Genomic DNA, 13,979 nt, shown 5'->3' with positions numbered 1-13,979 from the left:
TGGCAAGTGACTCACCCAAGGTCATGGTCTGAGTCAGCACAAAGCCAGAAATAGAACCCCAAGCCCTGTCTCCCCAGTCTCCCCAAGTTCTTCCGTACCCTCCCTTCTCCAGGGAGGTCAGGAGCAGCAGGGAACTGCCCGCCTCCCTCCTCCCGGACCCCCCCTCGGCACAACATCCCGCAGGAAAGTGCCCGCATGACCCGCCAGACCGCTGCAGCTGTTTCCCTCCTAGAGAGCTGCGTGTGGTGATGGCAGAGGGCTCCTGGAGGGCCAGGTGGACTCAGGGCTCGGCACCCCACTGGCCCTTGGTAGTAATCACAGGTGCATGACGTGTCCACCTGACCCCCGCCTCCGAGTCTCGGGCGGGGCTGCCTAAGCTCACTCAGCTGTGCTCAGAGTTTCTGAGCACTCCAGCGGGCAGACATGATGCAAGTGGCTGAGGGGAAGAGGGAGGCCCAGCCAGGGTCCGTGGCCACCCCAGATCACACAGCCCCGGGGGCAGGGGCAGCTTGCTGGCAGTGGACACCTGCTCACCGGCTGAGCCAGCCCAGGGCCCGAGCCCCGTGACTATGCCGTCCACAGACGTGAGGCTTTGTTTCACCGCCCAGGCCCTGTGTCTGCAGCCCACTGGCTTGGCTTCTTGGCTTCGCGCACAGGCCAAGATGAGCTGTGCCAGCAGGTCAGGGCCAAACGGCATGGCCAGGGAGCTGCCCACTCTCAGGGCCCCTGCCACGCTCCTTGGCACCTCTCACCACCTGCCCCTTGGGCCACCACGGACCCCATTGGACAGATGAGGAAACTGAGGCTCCGAAAGGAAGGTCGCCCTTTTGGGGTCAATAGAGTCTGGATGCAAAGCTGGGGCCCGCTTTGCTCCTTCTACCCGCCCTCAGGGGCATCACTCCGACATGGGCTCACTGAGCCTGGGGGGACCGGCCTCCGCTGCTTGGATGAACAGGGCGCTCTACAGACGCCTGTGCTGGAGGGCGCCGTTTCCCTGTAGCTTCTCAGGAACTGTTTCTGCAGAACTGCAGCCTCCTCTGGGCTGAGCCCGAGGCAGAACTGGTCACGGAGGAAGTACGTTCTCCGACAGAGATGTCTGGGCACGCCACTTACCTGCTGCGCGAGGCTTGAGGCTCACACAACCTCTCGCAGCCTCAGCTTCCTCATCCGACCCATAAACGGTGGCCAGTTCAGACTTTTAGGGCTACTGGGAGGGTGGAAGTTATTTCTGTGCCCCAGACAATGGAAACCTGTCCCCCCTCACCCCCTCCTGCAGCAGCCCGGGATGCCCCTGAACTCGGGCGCGCCTGGGCGGCTTCAAGCACAAGCTCTGGAGTGACCCAGCACGGGAGCCCAGTAGCAGTGCAGGGCTGACCAGGAAGCCTGGCCTGGCCCAGGGGTCCCGCCCTGGCTCAGACAGCCCTGTGTTGCGGAGGGAGGGGCTTGGGGCGGAGCCTGACTCTTGTGCTGGGATTCTTCCACTTCTGAGTCAGGGAAACTCCCAACTTCCGGATGAGGAAACCGAGGCTGGGGTGGGGGTGATCTGCGCCGTGCCTGGGGGAGGCCTCACTGCCCTCCCTAACTCCCGCCTTCTGCGGGGTGGGGTGAAAGAGGGGCGCGGGCGGCCACCAGCGCCAGCCCCTGGGCTGCAGGGGTGAGTGCCTGCTCTTCCTCCACCCTCCCCTCTGCTGCCTGGTCCATTCTGAGGAGCCCACTCGGTGCGCGGAGAAGGGGTCAGCCGCCAGCCCAGCCCCGGATGGCGGTGCCCTCTTCCCTTCCTACCACGGACTTTAATGACGTCTGGGAGCCTGGCTGGCCAGAGCAGGGCCCCCCACTTCAGCTGCATCTCCCTGGCAGCCAAGGTGGCTGCTGCTGTGCCTCCCGGCCTCCCCGCCCCTGTACCCCAGGACCTCCCAGCCCAGGCTGTCACCAACACAATGCCAGCCTGGGGAAGTGTGGTGGGCGGGCCAGCAGTGCAGCTGGCAGGGCTTCCATGGATGCGCCCAGTGCCAGCATTTGCCCAGGTAGGGTGGGGGCACCCCAGCAGCCTGCCCCCGCCAGCCCCCAGCTGCGCTGTCATCTCAGGTACTGCGGCTTCTTTTCCTGGAGACGGCTTTATTGAGATGCTCATACCTGTCATTCACCTGCTCACGGTGGCATTTCAGGTCCCTACATTCATGGGATGGTGCAAACATTACCATCGTCCGTTTGAGAACATTGTCACGACCCTGAAAAGCAGCTGCCCCCATGAGAGGCCTCGCGGCCCCTGGCACGCACCGCCCTGCGGGCTGGCTCACCGATCAGCCCGTGCCGCTGCCCCCTCGGGAGCCCGCACGCCCTGGTCTCCACTTGGCGTCACCACAGCCAGTTGCGTGTAGGTGCAGCGTGACTCAGCAGGCACCTTTCTGTGGCTGAGCGGTATGCCACTCTGGCCACAGAGGTTTTGTTTGTGGACATTTAGGGCGTTGCCACTCTGCTTACGAGTAGTGCCACGGGAATGTCCACGTACAGGTTTTTGTGTGGCTGTGCCCCCTGGCGCGTCCACCGCTTCTCTAAAATGGGGGTCAGACAGCCAAGCCTGAGTGCCCCGCCCCCCAGAGTGGGCTCAGAGCGCACACCCCGCAGCTGTGCAAGGGGCCACGAGGGACACCTCTCACTCCTCTGCACCCGGGGGGGCTCCTGAAGGAGCCACCCGACCACTGGCGACAGCAGAGCCCGAGAGCCTCCTGCCTGCCAGCCCTGTCCCTGGCTGCGGTGCCTGGACGCCCAAGGGAGCCAGTGCTCTTCCTGGCGCCCACGCTGGGCCCGGGGTGGGGGAGGAAGCAGGGTACAGAGCAGACTGCTCAGGGCTTCGCCTCCGACCTCGGGGCGAGGGGCGAGGGGTGGAGTGAAGAATGGGGGTGAGGAGGTGGTGACCCATTACCCCACGCCTGGGGCCAGGCAGGGCTTAGCAGTGCCCTTGTACAGATGAGGCCAGTGCAGGTGCCAACCCGGGGCGCACGGCAAGGCAGAGTTGGGGCTCTCTGTGCCCTGCCTCGTGCTCCCCCAAGCCCTGTCCCCGCAGGCGCTTGTCCCGGGCGCAGGAAGGCCGAGCTTCGCTCCAGCAGAGAATCTTGGGCTCCAAGACTCAACCGCTGGGGGCGGGGGAACTTTCTTCCTCTTCAGAGAAAAATAAAGGGTGAACTTTGGCAAGGCCACGCAGGCCAGCTGTTGATATGGGAATATCTAGTGATTAGGGTGATAGCAACTTATGGGGTGCTAGAGGTGCCAGACACTCACACACCCTAATCTCTGAAGCCTCAGTAGCCTTGCGTGTGTTCTCACCCCGTTTTTTCTGAGAGAGTAGGAAACGGGCTGAGAAATATCACCAGTGTTGCAGCTCTCACGCCTGGCCGTGGGTAAGCGCGTTCTGCCACGAACATCATCCCCATTGTATGGGCAGGGAGCCGGTGGGAGGTCCAGAGTGCTGCACGAGGCCCACGTGGCAGGCGGAAGGCAGGATTCGGACCCGGCTGTCTGGGCCCCGTGCCGGGGTCCCGCCCAGCTGAGGCGCAAACGCAGGTCCTTGGGCTTGACACGTGTGGGCCAGAGTGCCCCAGAGCAGCGCTGGCCACTCACGCGCCCCCTCCCGGACGGGGCGTCCTAGAGCGGCACTTGCCACAGCCTGAGGCAACTTAACACGACAGTTGTTTCTCGAGGTTCTGGAGCTGGAGGCCAAGGCCAGGGTGGGTGGCTGCTGTGCGGGCAGCCTCCTCTGCGGCCTCCCTCAGGGGAAGCCCGTGCAGCTGGCTCTTCTAAGGGTGCTGGCCCAGGGGAGGGGACCCACCCCACCTCCCGATCGCCCCAAATCTCGCTCCCTCCTGAAGGCCCCTCCTCCAAGTGCTGTCACCGGGGACAGGGCTTCGGCGCACAGCCGAAGGGAGCACAGGCCCATAGCAAGGCTCAGCGCTGCGTGTTTGGGGAGGATGGACGGGAGGGGCCTGTCCCGGGTGGATGTCACCTGTGGTGGCCGCGGGCCCTCCCGGCTCTCTAGGCTCATGCTGCTGTCCAGAAGCTGCCCACTCTGGACCTCACTCACGCGTCCTGTCTTTCCCGTTCCAGACGGAGCCCGTGGCTGGTGAGGCTGCTGAGCAGGGCCGGGCCGGGCCCTGCCTGCCGGGTCGTCCGCGCCCATCACTGGCCCCGCGCCCGGGAGCCCGTCTGGTGCTCCTGCCGCTCCGACCATGACTTCAGAGCCCACGGCACCCCCAGCTGTGCCCCCGCCCCCCCCACCCAAGTCCCCAGTGTGGCCCACTTTCCCCTTCCACCGGGAGGGCAGCAGGGTCTGGGAGAGGGGCGGAGTGGCCTCTCGGGACCTGCCCAGCCCTCTGCCCACCAAGCGGACCAGGACGTATTCTGCGTGAGTACCTGCGCCTCTCCCTTCCGGCACACCCTCCGTGCCACCCCTCGAGGCCACGCGTCCTCAGTGACAGTCTCAGCCCATAGCCACTGGGCGCCCACCACTCACTGCACAGGCGGGTTGGGGTAAGGACCGGCCTCCGGCGCCAGGGATGCCGTCTCGGCGGGGCCTGGAAGGCGTTTCAGGTGGACAAGGCAGCGGGTGACAGGCCGGTGGGAGAGGCTGGACAAAAGCCCAGGCGAGAGGTTGGCCTTGAGGGGCTGGGGGGGCTGCTGTCTCTCCGCCTGCTGCCCCTCAGCAGTGTATTTGGGTCGATCTGGCTGTTCTCTCCTCTGTGTCTGGTGAGTCCTCTCACTGCCCATACCTCTGGCCTGCACCCCTGTTCTTCTACCCTCCCCCGCCAAACCTTACAACACGGGAAAATACTACAGCAAGAACCCTTTAAGCCCGGTCAGGGCGGGAGGCTGCTGAGACCGCACCGGCTGGAGTCAGGAGACCCTGGCTGTGCGTCTGCCCAGGGGAGACTTGTTCCCGTGCTGGGCCGCAGTTTCCCTATCTGCCCCTACCTGTGCCGAGAGGCCTGGGCCAGCATAACCTCGTGGCTGTCTGGCCTGGCTGGTGTCCGCAGCTCAGAGGCAGGCTCCCCAGGCAGGCCCAGGCGGGCTGTGGGGGTCCGGGGAGCTGGGCCCCAGGCCACGCGCCCATCGCCCTCCCCCACCCTCAGGACAGCCCGCGCCTCGGCCGGCCCAGTGTTCAAGGGCGTCTGTAAGCAGTTCTCGCGCTCACAGGGCCACGGCTTCATCACCCCTGAGAACGGGTCTGAGGACATCTTCGTTCACGTGTCTGAGTGAGTCCCCTGGGCTGTGGCCGCCGGCTGCAGTGTCCCCATCTGCCTCTCCTGGCTGGTGGCCCCTGAGGTCTGGGTCCCTGGGAGCTCCCCTGCCCGTCAGCGTGGGGCAGGGGTACAGAGGAGGGTGGAGCTGGCTGAGGCGGGGGCACTCAGCCCAGAAGCCCCAGGTCTTTCAGCCTGAGGGCTGTCAGCCAGGGAGGCTGGGCGGGGGAGGGGTGGACTAGGCCTGGCCCCCTGCCCAGCCCGATGCCAGAGGCCGGAGCTCTCCAGGCCTCAGGGATCTCACGGGCCCTTGCACTTCTCACTGAATCCCCAAGCAGCACAGGGAGGGAGGGACTTTTGGGACCCCCATGTTGTAGGTTAGACTGCGACTGGCCCAGGCTAGGCCACTGGGGTGTCCAGAGAGTGGGGTCTACTCTGGGCTGATGCCCTCTCTCGCCCACCAGCATCGAGGGGGAGTATGTGCCGGTGGAGGGCGATGAGGTGACCTACAAGATGTGCCCCATCCCGCCCAAGAACCAGAAGTTCCAGGCTGTGGAGGTGGTGCTCACCCAGTTGGCCCCCCACACCCCCCACGAGACGTGGTCCGGCCAGGTTGTGGGCTCCTAGGCCGGTGGTCTTGAGGCGGCCGCCCGGCCAGGGAGGAGCCACACAGGGTGGACGGGCAGCAGCGGCTCGAGCCCCACGTGCTGACTGACCCAGGCCCCTGGGCGCCTCCGTGCCCCTGTCTGTCTGTCTGTCTGTGCCGTGGCTGTGAGTGCGCCTCCATCCACCCGTGACCCGTGACTGTTACTTGAGCCGGGCTGAGGAGGCCACGACCTGCCTTCTCTGCTTGTCCACACTCTTCTCCCCTCTCTGCCACATTCGCACAGGACCCTCCTGTCCACCAACCCGTGTATCGCTGTCAGGCCTGGGGTGGGTTTGGGGGTACAGCAGATCCCACCCATACACGCCTGCTTCCTGGCCTCCACCCCAGGACCGGCCCTGGGGCCAGACTCCGCTCTCGCCTCCCACCCGGCCGGGGTCTCCTGCGGCTGGGCCCTCTCCTGGGAAGCCGGGCAGGGAGCACTGTGGGGAGCCTCCAGCTGCTGGCAGAGGGCCAAACCTTCCTGCCTCCCCTCAACACACTGGGGGGGCAGGACGGGGGGGCCTGGGCGCAGAGGGCAGTTGGGGGCTCCTGTTCTGCCAGCCAGTCCCTCCCTGCTGGCCACGACTGTGAGCCCCAGGCAGGCAGTGTCCCCTCCCCTGGCCTTGAGGCCTCTGCTCCTTAAGGAGCTGCCAGTCCACTATGGGGCCTGTCCCCCACCCCACCCCCAGGCTTAGGCAGGGCCACCCCCTTTGCCCTGGCTCACAAAACCCAACATCCCACCAGTGTCCAGTTGCCAAGGCTGCCTAGGAGCCTGACTGGACAGACACCCCCAGGCAGGGTCAGGAGCGGGCAGCTGTGGCAGCCTGGAGGGCCTCGCTGGCTGCCTGGGCGCGTCTGACGCTGTCCCCTCCGCTCACCGAGCCCTGTTGCCACACCGTGTCCGACAGGGAGGCCCGGAAGGAGGGGCTCCGCCTCTACCCCCCACATCCCCTTTTAAAGAGCACATCACCTGGTGGGGGGAGAAATGGGGCTCAAGGGAGGGCCTGCAGGGACCATGACTCTGGAAACCCAGTCTAAGATGTCTACAGGATCCCTGCCCCTAGCTGGGGTATCTGGGTGCCCTCCACCCCCACCCCATGGAGGCTAGAAGCCCAGAGTTACTGAAAGGCATTGGCTAGCCCCCCCAAGTTGGAACCTCTCAGCCTGCTATCCCACTCGGAGTTGGGCCAGCCCAAGGCCTTTCTCCCGAGTAACGGGACTCGCTGGCCAGCTTGGTAGGAGGCTTCTGGTGCAGCTGACTGATGGGAGCCCCCAAGACCTGCTTCCTGTGAGTAGAGCCCTTTTAGGCGCCGGCCAGGAGACGGCACGCGCTCACGCAGCTCTGGGGCTGCCTGAGGTGGCAAGGGGCCTCAGTCCTGCGCACTCGGGTCCCACGGAGCCCTCCCAACACCCCGGCCCCCAACTCCCCCATCCTCCCCAACACTGGCAATAAACCCTCAACTGTGACTCGGCCTGGCCTGGAGCGGTCTCTGTGGGTCCCAGGAAGGGGCTGGGGCACCTGCGTGACTGGGCAAGGCCTGCCCAGCTCCCTGTGCAGGGTGGCTGTGATGCCATCTGCCGCCGCGGCCAGCTGCCCCCAGACGGAGCCGCCACGCTTTTTTCTGGGGACTTTAATACCGTGAGATCAAGTTCTCACCTCACGCACCCTCCCGCCACGCCGCGCCCACCTGGGCAGCGGACAGGACGCCCACACACACGTACGCAGGCCTCAGTGCAGAGGAAGCCGGTTCAGAAGTGTGAGCAGCGGCGGCAGCCGGGGCTGTGGGACGCAGGTGGGGCGTAGGAGCAGCTGCCGGGACGGTCATCTACCCAGACTCGGGGTGCGTCGGGGGAGGAGGAAGGCCCTGGCACACGCCCCGCACCAGGGCACGGCCCTCTGGAAGCCCGGGGGTGTGGGCCCCGTCACGCCTCGTGGGCCGTCTCTGGGAAGAAGATCTCACGGCATCGCCGCACTGTGTCCTGGGGTGAGACCACACTGTGGCCCACGGTCCGGGGGTCGGCGTAGATCTCAAAGTCGTTCCCTCCCTGCAGAGGTGGCACACATGGTGCGTGAGGAGGGGCCCTGGCGGGGACCCCTGCCTGCATTGGCCCCAGCAGTGCTGCCTCCCTCTGTCCCCTCAGGAAGCCTCCTGCTCACACCCCCCCTCCCGGGCTCGCTCTGGGGCAAGCGGCCAGCCCGCCCTGGGCCTCGGCCTGACCACCTGTAACAGGCCAGTGAGCACTGGCTGTGCTCTGGGTGGCTCTGGGGTCTGCTCTGCGCCCCGTGGCAGGTCTTGACCGGGGGCGCACTCACAGGGCTGGTCTCGTTCCCGAAGAAGTGGATGGTGTCGAAGCTGTCCTGGTCCAGGCTATCCAGGCAGCAGCGCTTGTCCCAGCCCTCGGGGAAGACGTCGAAGCTTATCATGCCTCCTGCAAGGGACAGACGGGCTTGCGGCGGGCCTGGGCGTGGGCCGGCAGGGTCCCTCATTCAGTCATGCACTCACCAACCCTGAGGGCCACTGGACATCAGGCCCGGGGCCCAACTGGGGCTCTCTGGTAATGCAGTGAGCGAGCCGGGCCCTCGGGGCACGTAAATCAACAGGGTAAAGAGTGAGACTCCCCAGGCAGTTGCCCGAATGATGGGGTGGGGGGCTCTCTGGGTGGACCTTGAACTGAGACCCACACTGGAGTGGCAGTGGCCCAGAGTGGAGCTCCAGGCCCATGACAGCCCCCAATGTAGACAAGAGTGTGGGGTGTCCTGGCACAGAGCAGGGGTGCGTGGGTGGGGGGAACGGGCATTGGGCCCTGGGTCCAGGGTTTCATTAGTAGGGTGAGGAGGGGTCTTGTGTGGAACGGACTAGAGGGAGACCAGAGTGCCAACGTGAACATTCTGATCGTAGGGCCCTGGGTCTTGCTAATAGACTGGACTAGGAAAGGGGAGGGGAGAAAACTCAAGGGAGCCTGGTTGGGGGGCAGAGAGGCAGGAGGGTAACACCTGGAGCCCTGCCTGGCCTACTGAGGGGGCTCCCAGAACGGGGGAGCAGGCAGGCTTCGGGACGGGCCGGCCCGAGGGGGTGCAGGCCCACGCCAGGCCTGCTAGGCCGCCGGCGGTGCACATACCTCGGGAAAACCTCAGCCCTTTGCCGGCAAACTCAGTTTTCAGAGCTTCCACGAACTTCTCCCGGATCTTCTCCTTCTGCAGAAGGGGAGGGAACATGCGGAGGCTCAGGCTGCGGTGCCAGCCCATGGACACACCAGTCCCATGACTCACGCGAGCCCCCGAGTGGGCACTACGGCCCCACTGGCCAGCGAGGAACAGGCTCGGGAGGGCCATGCCTCAGTCACCCAGCCAGGTCAGAGCCAGGGCCTGAGGCAGGTCCACCAGGGGCGTGGGCGGGTGTTCTGAAGGAAGCCTGAGGAGAGGCCCGAGGCGGAAGGAAGGAGGGCAGGGGTGTCAGAAGGCCCAGTGTCCACCTCCCGCGGGACCTGTGCTGAAAACCAGCAGCGCCTAAACCCGAGTGGGGCGTGGCTGGGTGCCGGGCCCAGAAGTTGTGCTTCCTGGCCGTGTACAACACGCAAGTCGCTTCTCTGAGCAGCAACAAACTGCTCTTGTCTACCTCCCGCTCAGGGGAAGCGGAGATGAGGGCCCGGAGCTTCCGGAAGCTCGGCCTCGCCTTCCCAATCCACCAGCGGCCCGCCCCGGAAGCCACTCTGGGCCCAGCTTAGAGCTGAGGAGAAGCTGCCCCCCGGCCCCACCTCCTGCCTCCAGAGACCCTGGGTGTTGCCAGCTAGGCGACAGCCTGGGTGCTCACCCCCCCCACCCCCGCCTCAGCGTCCTCATCTAGGGACGGGCACGCTGGCCTTCAGGGCCGGAGGAACGAGGAAAGTGCGTGGGCTCCTGGTCGGCGCTGGGCACCTGAGAGCCGAAGCCAAGGTTCCTGGGGCCATGAGCAGGGCATGTGTGGCCCAGTGCCCCCAGCCCTCTGTAGCCCGCAGGACGCGACCGGGAACTGCTCACGCCCCTTCACCAGGGAGAACGCAGGCGCTCCCGGGAAGCCACCATCCAGGCAAGTGCGGGGGTGGACGGGAGCTGGCCGAGCAAGCCTGGGCCGCCGAGAAGGGCCACTCGGTCTGTGCGTGGGGGAGGAGCTCTTTACGGTCAGTCCCAAATGCTCACGGACTTTGCTACAGAACCCCCAGCGTCCATGGGGCCTGATTCTGGGGGGAGACAATCACCATGGCTTAAAACCTGACTGCGCAGAGGTGGAGATGTCTGCGTGGGGAGAAGCTAACAGAGGAGAGGCACTAGCTGTGGGGGGACATGTAATGCTTGGGTGGCCCTGGGCGGGACCCCGCACAGCTGCGAAGGTCAGAGGAAGCGTGTTGGGCAGAAGCAGGCTCCGCCATCTCCACAGCCAGCCAGGAGGACATGGCTGGGGCGGGGAGAGCAGGACAGGTCAGGGGCAGAGCTGGCCAGCATGGCAGGCTCCACCCGGAATGGCAGCACATGGCGGGAGGGTGACAAGCAAAATACAAGGGGCAGCAGGGCCAGAGGGACTGTGGAATGTGCCAGAACAGTCAGCAGGTGTCAAGGCCTCAGGCAAGACTGAGGAGGGTGCCTGAGCCAGGGGGACCCCTCTGCCCTTGGGGCACCCCTGGAGGGCTTGGACCCTGTCCCCAGCAGGGGAGCTGAGGGGCTGCCTGCCGGAGGAGACCCCAGTGAATGGACTGAGGCCTCGTGGCCGAGTGACAGGTGGCCGAGTGACAGGTGCTGAGAACTGTGATGCCGGGAGCTGGGAGGGACGTCGGGTTACCAGAGTAGGAGGCCGAAGGGCCCGTCTCCAAGGGAGGGCACAGCGGCGGGGCTGTGCCCACAGTGAGGGTGTGTGCCAGGGTGCGGAGGGTGCTGGTTGAGCCAGAGCTGCCCTCCCGTGTCCTGGACCAGAAACAAAGGCCGGTAGGGCCCAAGGGCCGAGGCCCACAGCCTGAGGGCGAGTCGGCCACACCTTGTCCAGCTCAGAGAACTCGATCCGCTCCTCCAGGGTGCAGCTGCGGCCGATGGGCGAGATGTTGAGCATGCCGTTCCGGAACTCGATGAAGGTCCCGCTGGGGGGAGGGGTGCCGAGGGGACAGAGCGGCCCTGAATCCAAATGCAGTCCCACTTTGGACTTCCCAGAGGCAAGATCCCCCCTCTTCCCACAGGCCCGGGGTCCCCCTGCCCCGCCCGGCCCCGCCCCACCGGGGTCTCACCGCTTCCTGGGCAGTCTGAGCAGGGCCATGTAGTGGAGGCAGAAGTTGATCAAGTCCTGCAGCAGCTCCTCCCCCAGGTGGCTCTGGATGGTCTGGACGAGGCACAGGGCTCTGAGTGGGGTGGGCCAGTGTCCCTCCCCCGTCCAGGGCAGAGGGCACCTTGGACTGACTCTTGTGGAAAAGTGTGGGATCCCTGGAGAAGGCCCTGGGGGGCACTGACCTGCTTGGAGAGCAGTCGTCCGTGCTTATACTGCACTGTCCCGTTCTCGGCAAACACATAATCGAACTTCTCCACGACTTCAGGGCCATGTGAGGCCAGGGAGGAGGAAAGAGGTAAGGCCAGGCCTGGGCAGGCCGAGAGGTCAGCCCACACCCCTGGGCTTGGCATCCAAGGCCCAGCATTCCCAGCTGCGCTGTGCTGCTTTTCCCCAAACAAGCCAGTCCCTCAGCCTCTGATCACGCAGGTCCTCCGGCCTGCAAGGCTGGTCCCTGGCTTGCCGGCCACTCCCAGCTCCTGGAGCCTTCCAGGACTCCCCAGCAGAGGGCGTCATCCCCCCTGCAGTTCCCACAGCCGCGGGGCCCCACCGGCCATGGCCATCTCGGTTCTGCGAAGGCCCAGAGGACTTTGACTCTGGCTGTAGGGAGAAGTGGGTGGGCATGGGGCAGCTCAGGGAGAGGACAGGAGGCAGTGGTTGGCAGAGCCAGAGGTGGTCACCTGGACTGGTGGCGAGGTAGGGGAGAGGGGTCAAGAGAGTTTCTGGTTTGACGACCTGGAGGCATCTGCTCCCACTGAGCTGAGACCAGGGACTCAGTGTCCAAGCAGCTGCCTAGGGGACTACAGGACCTTACCTGGGCTACTAATGGCGCCCACCCTAAAGCGTGGTGATGAGGTTTCAGTGAAAGGAAGTTAATATGTGGTCACTGTCAGCCCATGGCAGCGTTATCGATTACGCTCATTTTAAAGACGAAATCAAGACCCAGCGGGAAGGGCGCAGAGTGTAAGCTCCGCTAGGGCGGGGTCCTGCTGCTTCTCCACAGCCTGCACACTGTCGGTGCTCCCAAAAAGTGTTGGATCGGCGAGTGGGACATCTGGCTGCTCCCTGTTCTTCCTTTGCCCCCTAGAAAGAGGGCTGGGTCTTTGAACGCATAATGGTCCCCTTCAGTCCACCCCCGCGTGGACGGCGGCGGCTGGGGACGCGCCTACCTTCATCCCCCTCGCCCAGCTGCTCGGCGATCTTGGAGTAGTCCGAGCCGCCCACCACGCCGATCTGCACCCTGCCCCGCAGCTTCTGCAGGAAGGCGGCCACCTCGGGGTCAATCTTCTGCAGGGAGGCAGGAGAGCAGAGCATGCTAGAGGATCCCACGTGCGGGACCGCTCAGCCTCGCTCGGAGTGCGGAGCCCAGGGAGCCCCCCAGCTCTGAGGCGGGTCAAAGTCTAGGCCCCAGGCTCAGAAGGAGGTGCGCTCAGGCTCCAAGCAGCACCAAGACCTTGAGCAAATGGCTTTGCCTTAGCTGGCCCATCCTGAAAACGGGGGTCACAGCAGCAACCACTTGCAGGGGTCACTGTCATTATTCAGTGAGCGTACACCCCCTGTGCTGGAAATGAACCTCAGCCAACCGAGGACAGGTCACCTGCAGACTCCCACCGGGGCACACAGAAGGAGGAGTTAGAGTCCGTGTTTCCAAGCACACGCTGTGCAGAGCCGATAGGCCCGGCGTGGACAGTGATGTAGGAACGGGCTCAGTTTCCTGAGGCCACCGCGGAGGGTAACTGGCAAGGTCTGTTCAGACAACACATGTGCCCTGTCCCCCAGAACGTCCACCTCTCTCGCCCACGCGTGGCTGCAGGTTCAGTGGGGTGCGGCTCCGGACGGGACAAACCGCAGTGTACGTGCTCGCCAGCCACACACTGGCGCACAGGTGCTCCGAGTCACTGTGCTGTGGCGCCGGGGGAGGCCCCAGAGAGTGCCACCAGGCTGCCAGGCGCCAAGCAAGTGGCAGGAGGGCACACGAAGTGTGATGCAGCGTATTTTAAAAAGCCTCACAGAACAGCGCCGGTATTTCCTCTGGGCAAACAGAGATCAGATCTGGAAGGAAGCCTCTGTGTGGGGACGGGGCCTGGGGTGGCGCCATGGACAGACGGGTGTCAGTCCTGTTTTGTGCCTTCCGAGGAGAATGGTCACGAGCACGAGTAGTTTACAAAGCACCAAGGACAGGGTCTGGTGGGTGGTCCAGGCCGTGGGTCAGCGGGGCAGAGGGTTCGGGGTCCGGGAAGATGACCCCTCTGGTTATCTCCTCCCTCCCCTGGGCCTCTGGAATTGCTGAAGAGCAGGTGCCAGCTTCTTCCCAAGGCGCCAGCTAGGGTCCCCCCATAAGGGGTAAGGTATTAGGCACCTGAGGGGGACGCCAAGACCTGGGCTCCCAGCGCTTCCTCTGCCTTCTCACCCGCTGCTGGCTCCCGGCTCTAGGAGACCCCATAGCTGGTCCCACGGCTGCGGCCGGAGGTGGGCATATACCCGGCGATCCAGACTCCAGAGTGGGTGTGGGGGCTCATCCAGGGTGAGGCCCAAAGGGTGAATATTTGGGTGAGCAGAGGTTGGAGGAGCAGCGCGGGTGAGGTGCCGCAGGAGGAAAACCCAGCTCCACCCTCCCCCGCCAGGCTGGGCCGGGGCCTCTGGGGCCGGGTGGGCGGAGCACAGCCTGGGCCGGCCAGGGCCGGAGCAAGCGGGGAAGGGGCTTGAGGGTCGAGGCCCAGACCTGGGCCGGCTGGGTGGGGTGACATGGGTCGGGGGCGACTCTGACGCTCGGGCGCGCGTCGGGCGGGCGCAGTCTGGAGCCCTGGACGCAGCGCG

At 65.3% G+C, this 13,979-nt stretch overlaps 2 protein-coding genes across 3 annotated transcripts; one reads left to right on the top strand and one right to left on the bottom strand.

Moving 5' to 3' along the window:
* The first annotated feature begins 4,082 nt into the window (after positions 1-4,082).
* CSDC2 (cold shock domain containing C2, RNA binding) lies at positions 4,083-7,344 on the top strand. The gene is made up of 3 exons (XM_004675628.2): positions 4,083-4,399; positions 5,124-5,246; positions 5,696-7,344. Exons 1-3 carry the CDS (start codon positions 4,224-4,226, stop codon positions 5,856-5,858), a joined length of 462 nt encoding a protein of 153 aa, XP_004675685.1. The 5' UTR covers positions 4,083-4,223; the 3' UTR covers positions 5,859-7,344.
* A 148-nt stretch (positions 7,345-7,492) lies between these two features.
* PMM1 (phosphomannomutase 1) lies at positions 7,493-13,822 on the bottom strand. Of its 2 annotated transcripts, none has more exons than XM_004676430.2 (8): positions 13,522-13,822; positions 12,332-12,449; positions 11,348-11,424; positions 11,128-11,219; positions 10,884-10,983; positions 8,998-9,073; positions 8,192-8,307; positions 7,493-7,923 (listed from the first exon to the last, which is right to left on the bottom strand). In XM_004676430.2, the coding sequence occupies exons 1-8, from the start codon at positions 13,603-13,605 to the stop codon at positions 7,801-7,803; spliced, it is 786 nt and encodes a 261-aa protein (XP_004676487.2). In that variant the 5' UTR covers positions 13,606-13,822; the 3' UTR covers positions 7,493-7,800. The 2 variants fall into 2 exon arrangements, with proteins under 2 accessions (XP_004676487.2, XP_012575997.1); XM_012720543.1 differs by having other exon boundaries at positions 13,573-13,764.
* Positions 13,823-13,979: the final 157 nt, after the last annotated feature.

Source organism: Condylura cristata, unplaced genomic scaffold, assembly GCF_000260355.1.
Source record: "Condylura cristata isolate star-nosed mole 26May11 unplaced genomic scaffold, ConCri1.0 scaffold00004, whole genome shotgun sequence".
Taxonomy (NCBI): domain Eukaryota; kingdom Metazoa; phylum Chordata; class Mammalia; order Eulipotyphla; family Talpidae; genus Condylura; species Condylura cristata.
The sequence above is the reverse complement of the archived record's forward strand: the minus strand, read 5'-3'. Positions and strand labels throughout refer to the sequence as shown.

Coding starts and splice junctions, on each gene's coding strand:
- PMM1 (XM_004676430.2), bottom strand. CDS start 13,605: ATGGGGTCTCCTAGAGCCGGGAGCCAGCAGCGGGTGAGAAGGCAGAGG. Junction 11,425..12,331: donor GCTGGGCGAGGGGGATGAAG/GTAGGCGCGTCC, acceptor ATGGCCCTGAAG/TCGTGGAGAAGTTCGATTAT. Junction 10,984..11,127: donor CTCAGACTGCCCAGGAAGCG/GTGAGACCCCGG, acceptor CCCTCCCCCCAG/CGGGACCTTCATCGAGTTCC.
- CSDC2 (XM_004675628.2), top strand. CDS start 4,224: ATGACTTCAGAGCCCACGGCACCCCCAGCTGTGCCCCCGCCCCCCCCA. Junction 4,400..5,123: donor CGGACCAGGACGTATTCTGC/GTGAGTACCTGC, acceptor CCCCACCCTCAG/GACAGCCCGCGCCTCGGCCG. Junction 5,247..5,695: donor ATCTTCGTTCACGTGTCTGA/GTGAGTCCCCTG, acceptor CTCGCCCACCAG/CATCGAGGGGGAGTATGTGC.